Source organism: Achroia grisella, unplaced genomic scaffold (assembly GCF_030625045.1).
Source record: "Achroia grisella isolate CSIRO2021 unplaced genomic scaffold, CSIRO_AGI_Agris_v1 utg1419, whole genome shotgun sequence".
In the NCBI taxonomy this organism is placed as follows: domain Eukaryota; kingdom Metazoa; phylum Arthropoda; class Insecta; order Lepidoptera; family Pyralidae; genus Achroia; species Achroia grisella.
In genome coordinates, this window is record NW_026712630.1 from 1208515 (window position 1) to 1228941 (window position 20427).

The 20427-nt window shown below is 36.0% G+C and overlaps 5 protein-coding genes across 5 annotated transcripts; 2 read left to right on the forward strand and 3 right to left on the reverse strand.

Moving 5' to 3' along the window:
• The first annotated feature begins 502 nt into the window (after positions 1 to 502).
• LOC131855434 (GATA zinc finger domain-containing protein 1) lies at positions 503 to 3441 on the forward strand. The gene is made up of 3 exons (XM_059206708.1): positions 503 to 1053; positions 2368 to 2554; positions 3231 to 3441. Exons 1-3 carry the CDS (start codon positions 655 to 657, stop codon positions 3395 to 3397), a joined length of 753 nt encoding a protein of 250 aa, XP_059062691.1. The 5' UTR covers positions 503 to 654; the 3' UTR covers positions 3398 to 3441.
• Positions 3442 to 3922: 481 nt separating this feature from the next.
• On the forward strand, positions 3923 to 5749 carry LOC131855435 (U6 snRNA-associated Sm-like protein LSm6). The gene is made up of 2 exons (XM_059206709.1): positions 3923 to 4106; positions 5536 to 5749. Exons 1-2 carry the CDS (start codon positions 4016 to 4018, stop codon positions 5682 to 5684), a joined length of 240 nt encoding a protein of 79 aa, XP_059062692.1. The 5' UTR covers positions 3923 to 4015; the 3' UTR covers positions 5685 to 5749.
• A 1055-nt stretch (positions 5750 to 6804) lies between these two features.
• Positions 6805 to 11817, reverse strand: LOC131855445 (uncharacterized). Its single transcript, XM_059206719.1, has one exon. The coding sequence runs from the start codon at positions 11815 to 11817 to the stop codon at positions 6805 to 6807; it is 5013 nt and encodes a 1670-aa protein (XP_059062702.1).
• Positions 11818 to 13365: 1548 nt separating this feature from the next.
• Positions 13366 to 14347, reverse strand: LOC131855449 (uncharacterized). The gene is made up of 2 exons (XM_059206723.1): positions 13820 to 14347; positions 13366 to 13499 (listed from the first exon to the last, which is right to left on the reverse strand). Exons 1-2 carry the CDS (start codon positions 14075 to 14077, stop codon positions 13431 to 13433), a joined length of 327 nt encoding a protein of 108 aa, XP_059062706.1. The 5' UTR covers positions 14078 to 14347; the 3' UTR covers positions 13366 to 13430.
• A 1396-nt stretch (positions 14348 to 15743) lies between these two features.
• LOC131855446 (uncharacterized) lies at positions 15744 to 18522 on the reverse strand. Its single transcript, XM_059206720.1, has 3 exons — positions 18493 to 18522; positions 17182 to 17306; positions 15744 to 15985 (listed from the first exon to the last, which is right to left on the reverse strand). The coding sequence occupies exons 1-3, from the start codon at positions 18520 to 18522 to the stop codon at positions 15868 to 15870; spliced, it is 273 nt and encodes a 90-aa protein (XP_059062703.1). The 3' UTR covers positions 15744 to 15867.
• Positions 18523 to 20427: the final 1905 nt, after the last annotated feature.

Here is a 20427-nt window from a genome sequence, read left to right on the forward strand (position 1 = left end):
AAATATTTTAATTATAATAAAGTTTCATTTCGAAAGGAAGAAATGGAAATCATTATTAGAACAAATGCCGCTAGGGGGGGAAAGGGATTGTTACTAATGTGGACTCTCGACCCCATTGCTAGCAAAGTACCATGTCAGGTTGACCTCCACGCGGTTCCCCCTGGAAACCATTGTGATAAATTCCAGATTAATTTATCACGATGGGCTAACTGACCTGACCTCATTCTCATCTTATCATCTTCCACTGGTGCCCCGCCAGCGTAAACCATTAGTGCAGGCGGGTGCACCATTTCATTATCATATACAAAAAAAACTAATGCCGCTATTGACAGTTTCTTTTACTACACGAGCGGTTCACACTACATAATAAAGAAAATAAAAAACTCAGACTATAAATCCTTTGAGATTCGTAGGTCTGTGGTTGTAATTTTCTACATAAAATGGAACTAATGTCAAAAGTGTCAAACTCTACTGTCACATGCTGTCAATCATTCGGACAGTCAGTCATTCATTGACTGATCCTTCAAGCAACAGTCAATATTTTTGTTATTATTGTTAAGAAATCAGATTTAATTATTTCTGTTTGGAAGTGGTAATTTGAGATTAATGTCTCTCTCTAATTTATTTTAAATTCTGAATTACCATTGAAATAAAATGCCGAAACCCGTGTGTGTTCAGTGTAGCACCAACGATTCGTTGCTCTGGCGTAACGCAGAGAACGGTCAAATATGCAACGATTGTCACCTAGCTAACACTGCCACAGAAACCAAACTCGATGTCTCCGTTAAAGTAGAATCTGACGAGAAAAAAGATGATAGGGAGGAGGAGAAGAGCAGTAAAAGTGAGACAGACTCTACGCCGGCCAAAGCGACCGGCAAGGGGACGAGAAAGAGCACCAGATCGACGAGATACAAACCTAAGACTAACACGCCAGCTCCTGCCAAGCCACCGGCGCCCCGCGGACGGGGCCGCAGGAGTATATTCAAAAGACAACCTCTGAAAGCACCCACGGCTACTGCCACTGTCGTTACTAGTGATTCTGTATTTTATAAGGTACTATTTAGTATTTGTTAACTTGATATTACTTTGTTATGACATTTTTTTTTATCCACCATGTTATTGATATTTATATATCATATTCACCCAGCTATTCATTGGGCTCCATCTAATATGGTCGAGCGCAGTGATGGCTGGCTCATCTTCATGTTTCATCAGTCATGCTTGTGAACAAGTGCCGCTTGTAGAGACTGGTCTGCTCTTTATCACTACGACTGATTTAATCTTGTGGTATATTTATATTTGACCCAAAAATTTTGTGCTGGTTGGTAGTTTGCATTCACATGTTTCAACTTGTAAAATGTGAAGATTTACAAGGATTGTTTAAAAGAACAATACACAAGTTTCTTGTTTATTCTTCTTGTGATGAGACAGCTTTCTGAATGAGCGGTAGTCTTAAAAAAAAAATTTTGACTATTCAAAAGTGCTTAAATTAAGTTTTTTTTTTTAATAAATGATTTTCTATTCTATTGTCCGAGATAGGGTAGTCAGAGTCATTGTCAACTGTTGATTTGTGAATGCTACACTTAAAATGCCTACATATAGCTTGGTACATTTTTAATGATAAACCAACCACCTTGTCCCTTATTAACATTTGGTTTATAGAAATATAAATGACACACAATTATTTTTATGTCAGCCACATTAGAATTTGTGTCCTCATTCAGATTGGTAAACCACAGATCATGACTATTATGAATATATATATATGTTTATTGTATTTTTTTCCAAAACTTATTTATATTAATGAAATAATATATTATCTAAGTGCATGTCATTCAGACACACAGATTGGTTTTTGAATTCATGTAAAGCTTGCTTTTTATGGAAAATCATGTTGAAACTAAATTTTTAATATTACTTTCCATAAAAAGCAGTTTTATTTGTTTTCAATACTTAATCTGTTTCTAATTCTATGAGCATCTTTTATTTACTTTTGATATAAACTCACCACTATATGACATTGTTGTAACATGGAATATATTTAAATCATAAAAGTCTTGGATTATTATATTGTTAAATTTCAAAATTTTTTAATTTGTTATTATTATATTTTTAAGAAATCTGACATTGTTTACCTGTGTTTATCATTATTTAACTGTAATATTACATTGGGCCAACATGGAAAAGGAAAGTGTTGGATAGAGGAACATGAAGTCTATTGGAGAAGGCCTATGTCTTAGGATAAACCAACAACCTTAGGCAGTAAAATAACAATAAACAAAAATAACATTAACTTCAACTATATATAATAAAAGCTTTAAATAAATAACTGTAATATTGTAAAAAAATGTAAATGCACATTTTCAGGGGAGCTACATGCAAGTGGGTGATATAGTGTCAATGATAGATGTAGAGGGAGGTGTCTACTATGCACAAATCAGAGGCTTCATGACCGACCAGTACTGTGAGAAGAGTGCCGTGGTCACTTGGCTGCTGCCCACTAGAGCCAGCCCTCCGCCTGAAAAGGGATTCGACCCAGCCACATACATTATTGGTAAAGCTTTTTTTATCTCATACAGCCAAATTAGTTTCCTCATTAAACAGCTTCTATAACATGTTTGTACCAAGGGGAAGGGAATTATTAGTAGTATGGTGTATGGTATACCTGATATGGTACATTGCTAGCAAGATACCATGTCAGGTTGACTTCCACTTGGTTTTCCCCTGGAAATCATTATGTTAAATTCCTGGTGAATTTGATCTTATCTTCAGAAACCATTCCATTATCATCCATTCTAAAAAATATGTTTGTACCGATGTGTATTTAGCATCCATAAAGTATGATGTCTCCATAATTCAATATTATGAATGAATTATACCTTTTCCACTTTTTTTAACTATCTTGATGTTGTAGTAGTTTGAGCAACATACAAGTTTCTAGATCATTCTTCTTGTGATGACTCTGCTTTCCGAATGAGTGGTAGAATTAAAAAAAAGACTACAAAAATTATTATATTAAGTTTATTTGAATAAAGTCGTAATAGAAGTGGAAATATGTCAATTTCTATAGGGTAAATTATATTTAAGTTTAATTCATGTAGTATACAAAATAACATAGTATTTTTATTATATCTGTTAGCATTGCTTAACTTGAGTCCACATTGTAATATGTAGAGTATACACAAACATTACTAAGTGAAAGTCATTGTAAAATTTTCTCTAATTTTCAGGTCCAGAAGAGGAATTGGCTCGCAAATTGGACGTAATGGAGTTTGTAATGCACGCACCCTCTGACTACTACAAGGCCAGCAACAGCCCGTACCCCCTCACAGACACAGAGGTCAACAACTACAGCGGATTCATCTGGACCTCACTTGAACCCAAAGAGAGGACATGAACTAAAACATTTTATTTGTAACATAGTATTAAATAATTATTAAGTGAACAGTTGTATTTTATTTTGTCTCTTGTCACAGTGCCTGTTAACCAGTACAACTGCAAATATGTCCAATTTTCCCAATCATACCAAAAGATTTGTAAATAGCAATGTCCACTATATTTACTTATATTTTAGTTCATCCTCTTTATTTGTACATCATACATGTATATTTTTAATATACATACAGAGGATGAACCTATGTATATTTTTAATGTGGGAAAATGGCAAAGATAAATATATTTTAATCAATACTACTTCTAAATATTTTCTTTTTACAATAATGCTGTCAATTAATTGTGCTCAAGACATAAAAAAATATTGTGTAGTAATGATTAATGCATCAATAACACGAAAAATGTCACTGCCAAAAGTATAATTTCCTTCGATGGCTGTATAGACATAGTTTCCTTCGCCTTTTCTAAAGGATAAATAGAACCAAAAAAATCGCTACTGTCAGCCAATAGTCAGTCAAAACCCAAAAAAAGTCAGTGTCAAACAATATAACCTGAAAATTTCAAAACAGCGGCACTATTATTTTACCTTTTATTTATTAAATACAAAATTAATATTCAAATCATGAGTCGCAAAGAAGCTCTTTCTTCTTTCATCCAACAAATTCACGGCCGGCCGGTCGTTGTAAAGCTAAACAGTGGTGTAGACTACAGAGGTGAGCACTCTATTTAATTGTTTACTAACATTTACAATTCTTGAATTTATGCGCATCAATAATACTATGTTATAACATAGTATAGTAACATATTTAACATTGTGTTGTTTGTCCTAATATTGTCACAATGTACTCATTATGAAGGATAATACTTGTTGATCTGAGTATAGTGCAATATAGGTAGTAACACTATGGAAGGAGATTGTTAATAATGGGGACTAGTGGCTATTAGTGACCCATTACCTCTAACACACCATTTCGGGCTGATATCAGCCCGAAATGGTGGATATCCACGCGGATCACCTGCAGATTTTGCTAAACTAAAGAGGAAACGCCACTACACATCCTATGTGGTTGTAGCCCCCACTCATGCATAAGCGAAATATCTCCTTTGGAAAGTTTACATTCTTTCCTGAGGAGATAAAAACCATCGCTCCTAAAAATATCCTTCAATTCTTGTCCCTGATGGGTTTAGGTAGCAAACTTTGAAAAGAGTGAGCAAAATAGATCTATGTAGGTAGCTGTGCTACAGGTCCATGCTCCTGACAATAGCCTAGACAAATAAGTAAACAAAAAATACCCAATAGAACTATAACAGCTTAACAAGTTTGCATTTAATTTTGTTTATTTATTTATATCCTTTGTGCTGACAATCATCAGCTTGTCCCAAGACATAGGCCTCCTCCAAGACTCCAGGCTCCTCTGTCCAACGCCTTCCTTCTCCATGTTGGTCCCGCCACTGCCCTTATATCATTCTCCCACCTCTTTTTCTGTCGCTCTCACTTTCTTATTTGTTCTCTTGGATACTAATCTATGACATCCTTAGTCCATTTCTCTTTCTTACTTTTTATTGCATGTTCTGTCCACTTCCATTTAAGTTTCTTAATAGTTTCGACTGCATCTGTCAGTTTGGTTTTTTCTCTTATATCAGTGAGTTTGATTTTGTCTCTAAGTTTGATGTTTAAAAATCTATTTTATACATCATTACAATAGTAATCATTTATAGAGTCTAAATTTACAGTCTTAAACTCTTATACATTATACATACAGACAATTTACCACTGTACCTAAACTAGACTGAGCCTGTATTATAAACACAGGTCCATTAAATGGACAATATTGAAAACTGACATGTAAGATTTTTATCAAATTAAACATGATTGAATGTTTCATAATTTTGAAACTAAAGATTTTCATCTTCATCTTCTTCCTCTTAGCTCTGTCCCACTGTATGCGGGGTCGGCTCTCCTAATTTTTCAGCGCCAGGACAATCTGTCCTGGGTTGTCGGGTCGGACAATTTTTCCGCAGTGACAAGCTTGCACTGGTCCACCAGGTGGCTGACGTCCTCTGCGTCTTTTGCGTTCGGGTAGTCTTAGCGTTTTTGACCACACAATTAAAACTAAAGTTCAAATACTGTATATTTTACAGGGGTGCTGGCATGTCTGGACGGCTATATGAACATTGCACTCGAACAAACAGAAGAGTATGTGAATGGCCAGCTCAAAAATAAGTATGGGGATGCATTCATCCGGGGTAACAACGTGCTCTATATCAGCACACAGAAACGAAGGATATGATGTGATAATATTAGTTTGTAATTGTAAGATTATTGTGTAAGGAAATAAATACTGCATTTTTTCTATTTGTTATTTTATTTCCAAATCATTACATAGTATAAAACTAAATCGCTGTCTGTCCGTCCCTATGTATGCTTAAATCTTTAAAACTACGCAACTGATTTTGTAGCGGTTTTTTTAATAGAATGAGTGTTACCCAGCACAGTTAAATATTAACTATATTAGTTACTTGAAAACTGCAGCCTGCAACAACTTACTTGCGGCACAAACTTACAAAGCACTGTAATGTTATCAACAAACATAAAAAGTAGATACACAGTTACATTGGTCAGTCAACGAAATACAATACAATACATATGCAGATAAAATATAATACAGCTGTAGCATTCGCACCAATCCGAAATAGCGGTGGCTTTATGCTACATAGGGACTATTACGTATACGAATAAATCGATGTTCTAAAAACTCGTTGACAATAGCAAATATAATGCACACACGTACCTTGTTCTGCTAATGCCTTCGATGAACATCCACCTTCGGTAGATCCGGTCTTTGAAGACGTGAGGTGAGGTTGAATGCAGAGATAATTTTCGAAACGATAGACATACACTCGCGCCGTAGTCACAGATACAACTGGGCGTGGTGCATGGCAGCTTGTACGACTGCTATTGCTATGCGTTGCGAGTAATAAACATCGATATTGAGGGTATATATAAAAAAAACTAACGATAAAATTAATCTAGAAAGTTCGCGACGAAACATCCCGCCTACCAAAATGCCTATGGTATTTTCTGGTTATTAAAAAAAAAAAAAAATGTAACATTGTTAAACAGACATATTAGAAACGAAATGACGATGAAAGAAACTATAACTATAAATAAAATAAAAATATAAAAAAAAAAGAAATCTAAAAGACAACGATTTTGGTTAATCCTCTATAGGTAAAGGACATAACTTAACTAGTGGTCGTTGCATTGTATGATTGTTCGCGGTTCGGATTATGGCAATCCGAGCGATTCCGTCGGCTCCTGGCAATAGATTAACAACTCGAGCTAGAGGCCAATGCAATGGAGTACGATTATCGTCTTTGATAATCACCATCGAACCGATACTTAACGGTTTAGAATTTTTTGGTCCATTTGGCTCGTTGCGTTAAAGAATTAAGATATTCGTGCTTCCATCTGAACCAAAAATGTTGATGAAAAGATTGTAACAATTGCCATCGATGAAGCCGAGTAACTTTAGTATTTGATAGATCTTCATCAGGAACAGCTGTTAGAGGTTCTAAAGTGAGAAAATGTCCAGGTGTTAAAACTGATAAATCGTTAGGGTCAGAGCTAATGGGACATAGTGGCCGTGAATTCAATACTGATTCAATTTGTATAAAAAGAGTAGATAACTCTTCGAACGTTAAAACTTGATTACCGACCACACGATATAAATGAGATTTGGCTGCCCGAATTTGAATCTCCCACACCCCGCCGAAGTGCGGAGCTGTTGGTGGATTGAATTTGAATTCAATTTTTTGTGCACTAGACGCTTGCTCCATTAAAGTTGACAATTGGTTTCTAGCACCAACGAAATTAGTACCACAATCCGCATGTATTACATTACATCTACCACGACGTCCTATGAAACGACGCAAAGCAGCTACAAAGCCTTCAGTAGAGAGTGTCGACACCACCTCGAGGTGTACCGCTTTAGTGGCCAGACAGATAAACAAGCAGAGATATGCTTTATCTATCTTAGCACCCCGATGAGAACCAAGCTTTATTCTAAAAGGCCCACCAAAATCCACACCGACGACCGAGAAGGGTTTCACTTGGTTAACACGGTAAGATGGAAGATTGCTCATAAAAGGTTGTAGAGGTCGTGGATTAGTTCGGTAACATTGTATACATTTCGCTAATTGACGACGTATGATACGTTTGGCGGAAACGATCCAAAACTGTTGCAGTAATAAAAAATTTGTAGTATTTATACCTGGATGTAAATAGTTACGATGGATAAAATCTATAATCAATGACGTTAACTGATGATTGGATGGTAGAAAAGCAGGGTGTCTTTGTTCATATTCTAAACCAGATCGCGATATTCTTCCACCCACCCTGAGGATACCTTGATTATCGATAAACGGATTGAGTTTCCGAAACGGTTTAGGTAACGATTTTTGAGATTTAAGGCATAAAATTTCATTAACAAACGATTCATTTTGTACGTGTTTAACAATACGCATTAATGCATTATGTCTTTCGACGTTATTCAGGTAACAATTACGATTGGCCTGATTAGGGTTGCGAGTATTATTGATAAATCGATAAATATAGGTAAAAACGTTAATAAGTTTTGACAATGATGAGAAACGATTTAGCGAGCTATTGATTATATCTTCAGACTTTGTAGGATCAATGATAGTGTTTGACGTTAAAGCAATGGATTTTCGTGTTTCAGTTTCCATAACACTTTTATCTTCATATGTTATTGTAATTGATGAAGGAGGCCAGAATGTGTAATCCTTCGATAACCATGAAGGTCCCGCCCACCATAACTCATTGCCGACAATTTCACTGGGAAACTGTCCACGGGAACATATGTCCGCTGGATTATCTCCAGAGGACACATGGTGCCAACATTCAGCAGGTGTAATATCTTGAATATGACTGACACGGTTAGCTACAAACGTGGCCCAACGAGAAGAATGAGAGCGCAACCAAGAAAGAACGACTGTCGAGTCAGACCAAAAATACGTAGCATCAATTTTTATATTAATTATGGACGCGTCATGTACGAATTTATATAAGTCCGACAGAAGTACAGCTGCACAGAGTTCCAGTCGAGGTAACGAGGTACGTTTTAAAGGTACTACACGAGCTTTAGAACAGCCAAGAAATACATTGATTTTGCCTTTTGAATCAGAAACACGTAGATAAATAACTGCTCCATAAGCCGCCTCTGAACTGTCACAGAAGCCGTGCAGTTCACATGATCTCGCATCAGTACATGTAAATCGCCGTGGAATCTTGAGTGCACCTAACAATGGTAATTGCTCGCGATAGGTATTCCAGGAGTTAACAACTTCAACAGGTGGAGTTTCGTCCCAACTGACGCCGAGAACCCAAAGTTTCTGAATCAAGCATTTAGCTTGGATCGTAACAGGAGAAAGAAAGCCTAAGGGGTCAAAAATACGAGCAAGCTCGCCAAGAATCGAACGTTTGGTACATGGTCGATCTAAAGACTGTATTTCAAAAAGGAAACTGTCAGACGAGGGATCCCATTTGAGACCTAAAACCTTAAAAATGCCACTTTCTGTGTTGTCAAGCGATACGGAACCCATTAAACAATCTTCTTTAGGAATATCCGACAGTAATCGCATATCATTACTTATCCACTTCCTAAGTTGAAACATAAAACATCCATGACTAAAAAGAGCAATGAGTTGTGATTTTGCTTCTTGAGCAGCTTCTAGTGATTGAAATCCAGTAGCAACGTCGTCAATATAAATATCCGATAAAATGATTTGTTTAGCAAGCGGGTATGAGTTTCCCCAGTCTTTAGCCAACTGTCGTAAAGTACGGCATGCGAGATATGGAGACGAAGCAAGCCCATAAGTGACTGTGTTCAAACGATACTCTTGAAGTGTCTCATTCGGCGTATTTCTCCAAAAAATGCGTTGATAGTCACGGTGGTCAGGGGATATAAGAATTTGTCGATACATTTGTCGAGCGTCAGCCATGAAAACTATTTTATGTTCCCGGAGATGCAAAAGAATTGATACAATATTCGGTTGTAGTTTAGGCCCGATGAGTTGAGTGTCATTCAAGGACCGATGATTTAAATCCTTTGCCGAAGCGTCGAAAACAACTCGAAGACGAGTAGTGGTAGAATCAGGACGTAAAACGCAATGATGAGGGATGTAGTATTTCCCTAAACCTACTTCGTTTGCTGGGACAAGTGACATGTGTCCACTATCAATGTAATCGCTCATAAAGTCTGTGTATTGAGAACGCAAGTTGGAATCTCGAGAAAGTCTTCGTTCGATTGCATAAAATCTTCGCAAAGCGAGATTTCGAGAACCTTCAAAAATAGGTTCCGTATTTTCCTTGAAAGGGATGCGAACCATGTATCGTCCAGAGATGTCTCGAGTGTGATCATTAATAAACTTCTTTTCGCATAACTCGTCGTCTGGAGTCAATCTTGAAGAAGACGGTAAGGAATCCAGCTCCCAGAAGCGTTGAACGAGAGAATTTAAATCGATATCTATATTTGGAACTGAATGCAAAAGCGTATGAGATGACAATGAAGTTTTACCTAACAGTAACCACCCAAAAATAGAATTAAACGCCGTAGGTTGATTAACACCACCCTTGATGTGTTGATCGAGAAGCGAATCTACAAATACGTTCGCAGCAAACAAGATATCGATTGGTCCTGGAATATCGAAACCAGGATCGGCTAACGGCAGCGATTGAATGTGTGACCAATTTGATGTATTTAAATGAGCGATTGGTTGATCACCGCAAATTTTTCGAATCACGTACATGTCAGTATCAAATACAACACGATCGTTAGTAGCTATGGAACACGTGATACCTCCAGTTATAGAAGTTTCTGCTTCTCCCAGTCCAGAAACGCTCACGTTTGAATGACGTGGTTTTAGCTTTAACTGATTCATGGCCGATTCCGTTATGAAATTGCTTTGACTTCCCGTATCGAATAAGGCTCGAAACGATTGCAGATTACCTGAAGCATCTCTAACCTGAACGATTGCAGTTGCCAGTAATACAGTTGTATTTGATTCAGACCTTGAAACCAAAGATGAGATAGGATTTGATTCGATAGTTTTATCGCGATGGAGTAAGGTGTGGTGTTTACGTTTGCAAGTGCGGCACGAGAAAATAGAAGTACAGTTTTTTAATTGATGAGAGGGCTTCAGACAATTAAAGCACCAATGTTTGTCATTGGCTATTTTCATACGTTCCTCAAGTGATTTTTGAAGGAAGTCGGGACATGATGATATAGAATGTGTCTCATTGCAATATGAACATTTTGCATAGTACAAACCGCTTTTGTTGTCAGCGGGTGTGGCATCAGTTGCGGCGATAAGTGTATGTGACACGTTCATCCGTTTGGGCTGAAACTGCATAGGCGTACCGGTTTTGAGAAAAGATTTATTTGTTTGATGCAAGTCCAAAAAATGAGTATCGCGCAGTAATGCTTCGCATTTAGATCGCAAAAACCTTTTGAGCTGATCATATGATGGTAATTCAATGTCAGAGTATTTTTCTTCAAAACTTCGGCGTAGGTCTTTATCTAATTTCGACAAAATGTGATAAACTAGAACGAAATCCCAATGTGCAGTTGGCAAGTCAAGTGTTTTTAAAATACTTAAATTCTCCTCAAACTGATCTAATGATTTTTGAAATTCATAGGCGTTAGTATATTTAAAGTGGATACTGAGAATATCTCTCCAACACGTGAAAGCTAAGGTCCGTTTACACTTATAACGGGCAACAAGTGCTTCATACGCATCCCGATAATATTCGTGAGACATAGGAAAAGTCTTCACTACAGCCAATGCATCGCCGCTCAGAGAAGATATCAAATAATGAAACTTTTCGGTATCCGAAAGAGAAGTAGAATTATGTATCAATGCGTTATATGTATCAATATACTCGGGAAATAATTTAATATTGCCCGAGTAATTCGGGAGGACGAGTTTAGGTAAACGAATATTTGATGATGAGCTTTTTGGGATATGGGACGAGTCATTTTTAGTTAAAGAACGATGCATTGACAACACCCGAAAATACATATCATCAAAAGACTCTTGCATTTCGCTATCATCGATTTCCTCGTCATCCAATAAACGAATAATTACAAAATGAGCGTCTTCGAAGTTTGATGCGATTTGTTTAACTTCCTGATGATATGATAAAAACAAATCAAGCTGAGAATTATCACTTAAAGCCAATTTACCGATTTCCAACGCCTTAGACAACCGTTTATAAGCAATAGTCCGTTTTCTGCGCAATGACGCTAAGTCCTGTACAGTATAATCATTATCGATAGATTTCGATTTCGATTTTTTCAAAGTACCTACTTTACGAGAAGTGTGCTTCGTTAAAAGTGACATGATTATTTGTATTATATAAAAGAGTTAACTAATAAAAAAAAAAAAAACACGATTTAATTAAACACGATAAAAAAAAAAAAAAAAAAAAAAAGATTTTTGAAGTCTCTGTCAACCCTAAAAATCTATTAGGCGTGAATTTAAAATTGTTATAATATCCCAAATAAAACAGTTAATTAATTTGTCCGCTCCGAAATAAAATAAGCGTGATATTATAATATTAATTATAATTAGTTAGCGCCTCGGTCTATCTCTAGAGTATGAGCGTGAATATAAAACGATAAATAATAATTGTAAGATATACTCATAGGAAATGATAAGTAAAAAAAAAGAAATTAAATACGATAAATTGTTAGATGAATAATAGAACAAATACCGGTTTTCGAGCTCACACAGCTTTGAAGGTAGGGTGAAGATAGGATAGGTATCGATTAGAAAATAAACACAAATTAATTATCTATTTGTGTAAACACAAAGAACACGGTTTATACCTAACCTGTGCGGTAGTGTAAACGAGCGTATAAATTGATCACAGGATATTTATATCGATATATATATTTACTTTTATAGCGATTATATGCCTGTAAGATTAAAACCTACACTTTAACCAGAAAATACCACAACAACCCGAATAGGCGGAATGTCCCGGGTTTCGGCACCAGAAAGATGTAGCATTCGCACCAATCCGAAATAGCGGTGGCTTTATGCTACATAGGGACTATTACGTATACGAATAAATCGATGTTCTAAAAACTCGTTGACAATAGCAAATATAATGCACACACGTACCTTGTTCTGCTAATGCCTTCGATGAACATCCACCTTCGGTAGATCCGGTCTTTGAAGACGTGAGGTGAGGTTGAATGCAGAGATAATTTTCGAAACGATAGACATACACTCGCGCCGTAGTCACAGATACAACTGGGCGTGGTGCATGGCAGCTTGTACGACTGCTATTGCTATGCGTTGCGAGTAATAAACATCGATATTGAGGGTATATATAAAAAAAAACTAACGATAAAATTAATCTAGAAAGTTCGCGACGAAACAACAGCTACAAAAAAACGGTGTGAGCAACGTAGTGTGTGGATGGCTCTACACGGATAATACTTAATTTTAGAATATATTATTATTACCACCAAATTCACTAACATCGCTGTTGCTCAGTGGCTTGCTGCTCAAGTTAACAAACATTGAGGTGCTGCCTTTTTGCGTATGGGCGATACACAATGCACACGCACTATACTCACACGTTTTTGTTCCTATTTCGTATATTTTTATCTTATTTTTTTTCTTTTTTTTATATTACTGTACCTTGTGTGTGTTTGTCTTGTAACGAAAATAAAATTTTAGCTATCTATATATCTCTCTAGCGGGTGGGTAGCTAGTATTACATAAGTGGAGAGGGTGTACAGGTTTTATGTATAATGAAAGAAACACAAGTTTAACTGATCAATGTGAAGTTAATCTTTTATATATTTGATTAAATTAGAAAGAAAGAGTGTTACTTTATATACATAAAACAATTACATCTCCATTGTTGAGGAGATGCATTATATTATAATTATCATCATTACCATTTACATTTCTGTATGTGTGGTGTGTGAGTATGCTTATTAATACGAATATTCTTCATTGTGATCAGCTCCTGGGTAGGTGTAGTAAAACTTCACATTGTTATATTCCTGCAATAAATAATGTCATAGTAAGCGCACTTACAATATTATTAGATAGTTTATTTTAGACTTTAACGGTCGAATTTCAATTTTCTAATTATTATATATTTGTAATTTAACTTAAATGAAAATGTATGTATGTAGGCCAGTTCCCTTTAGTGTAAAGTGTACCTCGGTGAAATAACACCAATTTGTTTTAAATAAAATAGATCCCTTATTTATTGTCATTTTATTAAAAAAAAACAATTTGTATCTACAGTCAGTGGTTAGTCATCTTTGCGTATCCGAAATAAAAAAATATATGATAATAATAATAATTTAAAAATCACCTTATTGTCATTATCAGAGTAGCCACTGAAACCTTTCCCGTTGCCCAGATCCGCAATTAAATTCTCGCCTCTCACACCATATTTACTGGTATACTGAGTTCTTGCATTTTTGCCGCTATCAGGATCAAACGGCGAATCAACCCGGTAGTTCAGGATTCTTGGATCGAACAGTGGCGCCCAAAAACTTGAATACACATACACACACTCCCCCACCAGGCATATAGTGAGGAGTGCGACGCCTTTTAAATACATGCTCATTTCACAAGGGATATAAAGCGACTGACTTACGAGATTTATCCGTTTATATGGAGGAGTACATATGAATCTATTAAGTTTATGCGCAAATATACTAGTTGGATGTTAACATGTTCAAGGTTGTGTCTGCAGACCGCTAGTGTCAAGTGTTTACCTCGCACACCTATGACAGGAGAACACTAACTCATTACCTGTAGGTATTTTGTGTACAACTCGCAGGTTACAACATTATTTGATTTGAACAATAACTGACTGACAAATCTATCTACATACCATAACATACCAGTGCCGGCTTTATATTTGATACTAGTAGTACACGCGACTTCGTCCGCGTGGAATTTAACTTTATTTTTCTAAAATAAAAGTAGCCTAAGTTACTCCTTATTACATCGGCTACCTGCCAATAAAAGGCCCGTCAAAATCGGTCCAGCAATTTAAGAGATTAGCCGGAACAAACAGACAGACAAAAATTGTAAAAAATGTTATTTCGTATGTACAGTATTTATATTCATATGTATGTAGTAAAAAATAGTTATTTCAATATTACAAACAGACACTCCAATTATATTTATTGATGAGTGTAGGCCTTTTTATCTCCGCCGTCCCTAAAAATATTTTTCTCTAATTTATTTGTTTGACTATTATTCTCTGAAATCTGCCGCCCCTAGGACGCGGCCTATATGGCCCATTTATAAATCCAGAACTACTACATGGCCAAAGACAAATGGTATCTTAGTGTATGTGTTGTGGAACAGGTAGTATTATGAAGGTAAAAGGAATGTAAACCAAATAGTAAGTAATGTCTTTATTATATCAAATAATTATTTACAAATTGTCTACAACCCTATCACAAGTATTATTGTAATTCTATCTACATTTAAAATGTCCACCGAAAATGTCTATAAAAAGAATCGACCTACAATTTTTTTATGATATTGTATTTTTAAAATTATATCACTTTTATGCAAAAAATAATTACCTACTATGTAATACATCATTTAATTTAGATATAAACATAAAAAACGTCTTCACTCAAAACTAATATTCTGAATTATTCTAACAGTCCGGTCTCTGCAAGTTTATTTCTTTAGTATTTGCGACACCTACTGGAGACACCCGTATTTCTCGTTGGTGTCTAGAAGATTGCAATCAAAATATGTTCATTCATGTAGGTCTATTACAGACTCTTATCATATGTCAAATCCACCGTCAGTTCAGAGTGCTTTCGAGGTGAGAAGAACTGACAAGAAATTCAGCTCTTATTCTTTTCAAATGAGCTTGAAGATATGAGAAATACAGATACATATTTAAATTTAATTACAGAGAATATCGTGACCACCCACATATGCTATAACATTTTTGTTAAAACGAAATAACCTAGTCAGCGGCCGTACCCATCTGTTAAAACATATTTATTATCTTTGAACAAAGCCTAATACTCACTAAACGATTACTCGAATGACGAGTGTGCATGGCAATAGTTGTTCATGCACTGGATTTTCATTTAACGTTAGACATAAACACCTATATAAATATACATTAGAACTAAATTGATTTAAAAAAAAATTGAGTGAAGAACTGGCCAGTTCTTCTAAATTGGATCTATATATTGAACATGAGGGTGGGGAAAAAATTATAATAAAAAAAAATTGATGTGCATAAGCGGCTGAAATGTCCTACATGAATAAATAATTCTTGAATTTGAATTTGCACCCGAACAGACGAGTCCCCACAAGCAGCACCCACTTTACCAATCACCTCGTACTATGGTGGACTATGGTCTCAGCTGGTGTTTAGTGTATGCCCTCTAGCGGCGAGTAGGACTTGTACTGGAACAGCTCGGGTCCTCCGTAGCCGTAGAGCAGCTTGCCGCGCCCGTTTTCGTCGTAGTATGGGTACCGGTAGTTGGGCCTGAAACACACCGACAGTTGTAGTTTGGGGGGAAAGGGTTAGTTAATAATGTGGACTGATCCACTGATAACAGTGTACCATGTCAGGGTGACCTCCACACTGTTTCAGTTGTAACCATCGTTATAAATTCCTGGTGAATTTGTTACCATGGGCTAACTGACCTGACCTCATGCTCGTCTTATCATCCTCCACTGGTGCCCCGCCAGCGTAAACTGTTATCGCAGGCGGGTACACCATTCAATTATCATTCATCTATACATATAAATAAAATTGGAGTGTCTGTTTGTAATATTGAAATAACGTTTTTTACTACATGTATATGAATATGAATGTATACCAAAATATTTTATTTTACAATTTTTCTCTGTCTGTTCGTTCTGGCTAATCTCTGAAATGGCTGAACCGATTTTGACTCGACTTTATTTGACAGGTAGATAATGAAATAAAGAGTAACTTAGGCTATTTTTATTCTAGAAAATAAAGTTAAATTCCACGCGGACGAAGTACAGCTAGTTAAAAATAAAATTATTTGTAGTAATATATAATACATAACAGCCATACAATCTGCGTTTGGTTACAGTGTAAGAATACATGTAAATATATATCGCAGTATTCAGGTCTCAAATAGTCCCAGTGATTTATTATTATGATGTGGGACTAAAGCCTACATACACATATGTTACAATATTACCCTTCTATCATCAATCTTTATCTTTTAATAGCGATTTTAATCTATATGTCGTCATACTCGTGAACGGGTGCTGGTTGCAGGGACTGGTCTGCTCTAATCACTATGACTGATTTCCTCTTATTAATTGTTTAACCAGTTGGTTGTATATTCAATATTTTTCCTATTTGATTATTTAATTAAATTAGTGCTAATTGGTAGTTTGTATTCACACACTTCAACTTAAAAATGTAAAGTAACAGTAAAATTATTTAAAAGTGCAACACGCAAGTTTCTTGTGATGAGACAGCTTTCCGAATGAGCGGTAGATTAAAAAAATGTGATGACTAATCAAAAGTGCTTCAATGTAAGTTTATTTGAAAAAATGGTTTTTTATTCTATTTTATGACAAAACATTTGACAAGTCTACCTGTATAATTATAAAACACAGTAGACGTATGTAATATTATGTTATCTGTGGTAGACGCAATATAGAAAGGAGTTGCAAGCAACTCACGGGAATATTTACCTTTCGAAATATTGGAAATTAGGCGCCCTCGGCTGCGGTATCGTGCTGGATGCCGGAGACAGCGCACACAGAACTGCCACCAACTGCAGGAGAAGAACACCTACATCAGAACGTGTGCTGCCGTCCTATCATACGCACTATGTGCACACAGTTTTTAGCATTACATGTATATTTTTTTTAATTAATAAATAACCCTGAATTTGTATAAATAATAATTAATTGATGTACCAACATTAATTTAAACGAGCAACACACAAGTTTCTTGCTCATTCTTCTCGTGATGAGTCTGCATTCCGAATGAGCGGTAGGAGAAAAAAATGTGACTATTCAAAAGTGCTTATTTTAAGATTTTTTTTTTTAAATAAATATTGTTTCTATTTCTATTTGTATTAATGTGATGTAGTTAAATAGGATTCTCTCCTTGACCCGTTGAAGTTCCTTACATAACAATGACATCAGTGCTGCCAGCTGTCGTTAAATAGCATTGTGTCAGGTGTTATGTACGTATGTTGCACGCATTGCATCGCATCGCATCGCACGGACTACGTGCCGGATACCGAGTCAGGTTCATAGTTAAGTATTACGATATACAATATTGAATAACTTGTTATTGCATAATATGATAATGAATCATTTCTAGAAGTTTAATTCCTAAATTACCAAACCAATTTCGATATAACAATAATCTCTAATATATCCAACATCCACATTGGAAATTATATGGTTACTAATTATCATAAAAATAAAAACTGAAGTAAACAAATGTGGTATAACCCATACGTTTTAAACGACAAGTAATTTAATTTTAGCTAGTTCCCACAAAATTTAATACACCGTTTCCTTTCTCATGTACACAGATTAGAGTTGCCACCCGTACTTTATATAATAAAGTATTGTTGTTATCAGGTATCAGGTAACTGTACTTATTAATACTTCATTTCGCGTGATTTGATTTATTTGTAAATTTGAAAAGTTTAGTTGTATGCACGTATGTATCTTTACATTAAGTGAAATTTATCGACTGGTCCCGACTGAATCGATGTTATTCATTATTTATTTGCAATTTATTTAGTAGAGATACTAATTTGATACATACTGCAAAATGCAATAAAAATATGTTTTTACTTTATTTTGATGGACTTTTTTTTCTTACCTATAATAACCAATGCACTGTAACTGCAAAAAAAAAGGTGGCAACCCTAACACAGATACACAAACGCCCGTACAGTTAGACGGAATCCTTCAACAAGCCGTTGCACTTTCTAATCTATTAATTACAAATATCTTAATGATTAACTAAATGTGACTAACCGTAGCTATTAAGTACTTCAAACACTCCATATTGCAGTAGCGTTGTGACACTTCGAACAACAAAACAAGCGACTGGTGTTTTGTGTTTGTAAACTGAACACAGACTGCTGCTCTGTGACGTGTTGGAACAGGCCGCCGGAGGAGCGGAGGTGGAAGGGAAAGTGTACGCATACGTAATGGGGCTGCGGCCAGGGCTGACAACGTGCTGAGATGCGCGTGCGGCTACCGACGAGGTTTTTTGTCTTCTGTTCAGAGGATATTTTTTTTAAATAAATATGCACTTTTTTTTTATCAACAACCTCGGTTGTCCCTCTGTTTAATACATCGCTTATCCGATGGTCGCGGCTTCGGTTCCTCGCACGGTGCAAATGTTTGTATTTATGAGTATGATTGTTCTTAAATGGATGTTTTCTATGTAGGTATATTATGTATGTATTTACAAAAAAAAAGTATTTATATTAGTTGTCTAGTACCCATAACATAAGCTCTGCTTAGTATAGGATGATAAGATGATCATGAGGTCAGGTCAGTTGGCCCATCGTGGCAAATTCACCAGGAATTTATCACAATGGTTTCCAAGAAGAACCGTTGCAGGTCAGCCTGTCATGGTACATTGCTAGGAATGTGTTCATTAGTTCACATTAGTAACAGTCCCCTTCCCGCCGCGCCGCCGCCGCGCCGCCGCCGCGCCGCCGCCGGTTCAAAGGACTATACCAACATTGTATATTTATTTTACGAATATTTTGAGTAAATTTTACGCTGCTACCAATATTTAGTAAAAACTAAAGTCCGTATTTGTTGTCGCTTAGTGAACAGTTTGAAAAATAGTACATTTTTTAATTATATACTTTAATGCTGTTGGCTGCAGCTGGCCTTTACTGCTTCACCGGACGATAGGGAGCGAGTGTACATTGATGTGCACTGAATACCCGCGTAAGGACTATGGAGCGGCTGAAGGCCAACTTCCGCCTGATTCAATATACGCGAGCCAGCAACAGGCCAACGTTGATCACGTTGGTCTGTTGCTGGCTCACGGGCTTTTTTTATTTCCTCCTGGTTCTTTTCTTCTTGCTTTATTTTTGTTTCCTTCCTCCTGGCGGTAGATAAAAAAAAATTGTTATGACTATTCAAAAGTGCTTAAATTAAGTTTATTTGAATAAATTATTTTCTATTCTATTCTGTTCAAGATAATTAACTGATATAAACTTTAAAGTAATACAAGGTCTATTTTTATCGAAAAAAGAAAAACGAAAGCAAATGTGTTCAGAGTAGTAACCCTGGCCGCGGCTTAACTGCCTCGTCTTTTTGCCGTACAAACCTCGGAACAAGTATATTTCGTATGCTGTGCATTGTAATGTAGCTGACGGGACCATCCATGAACCGCGACCTCAGAGGTGCCATAACCTTTAAAATATTCAATAAGTTTGTTAAAAATTGTGTAATACTGATTACCTATAATGTGAAACTGTATGACAATCGTTAAAATAATTATCCGTCTCTGTCTGATAAGCAGATGTTAAGCAGAACATATGTTATGGGTACTAGACAACTGATAGAAATACCAGAAATACTATCTATCAGTTAATACATAAATCAGGTAGTACATAAATACATAGATACATAAATCTGAGTTTCTATTATCTGTGGTTGACAAGGAGCGGCCATGATTGATTATCGTCGTACTTGGACACAAGCACCGGACTAGTTTTGTAGTTTGTTATTATTGCAATTCCAATTAAATCTGTATCTGTACAATATTATCACTCAAAACAGAGCGCCATATTAGCCTTGTTTTGTTTATTGAAATATGACGCCATAGCTCGGAAATGTCACGTGTGAGTGAGTAAATAACGAGATGACTGCGAACAGAGATGAATGGAAGAGAAAAACATATTACGACGACCACAAATAAATGGGATAGAGAAGAAGCAGACG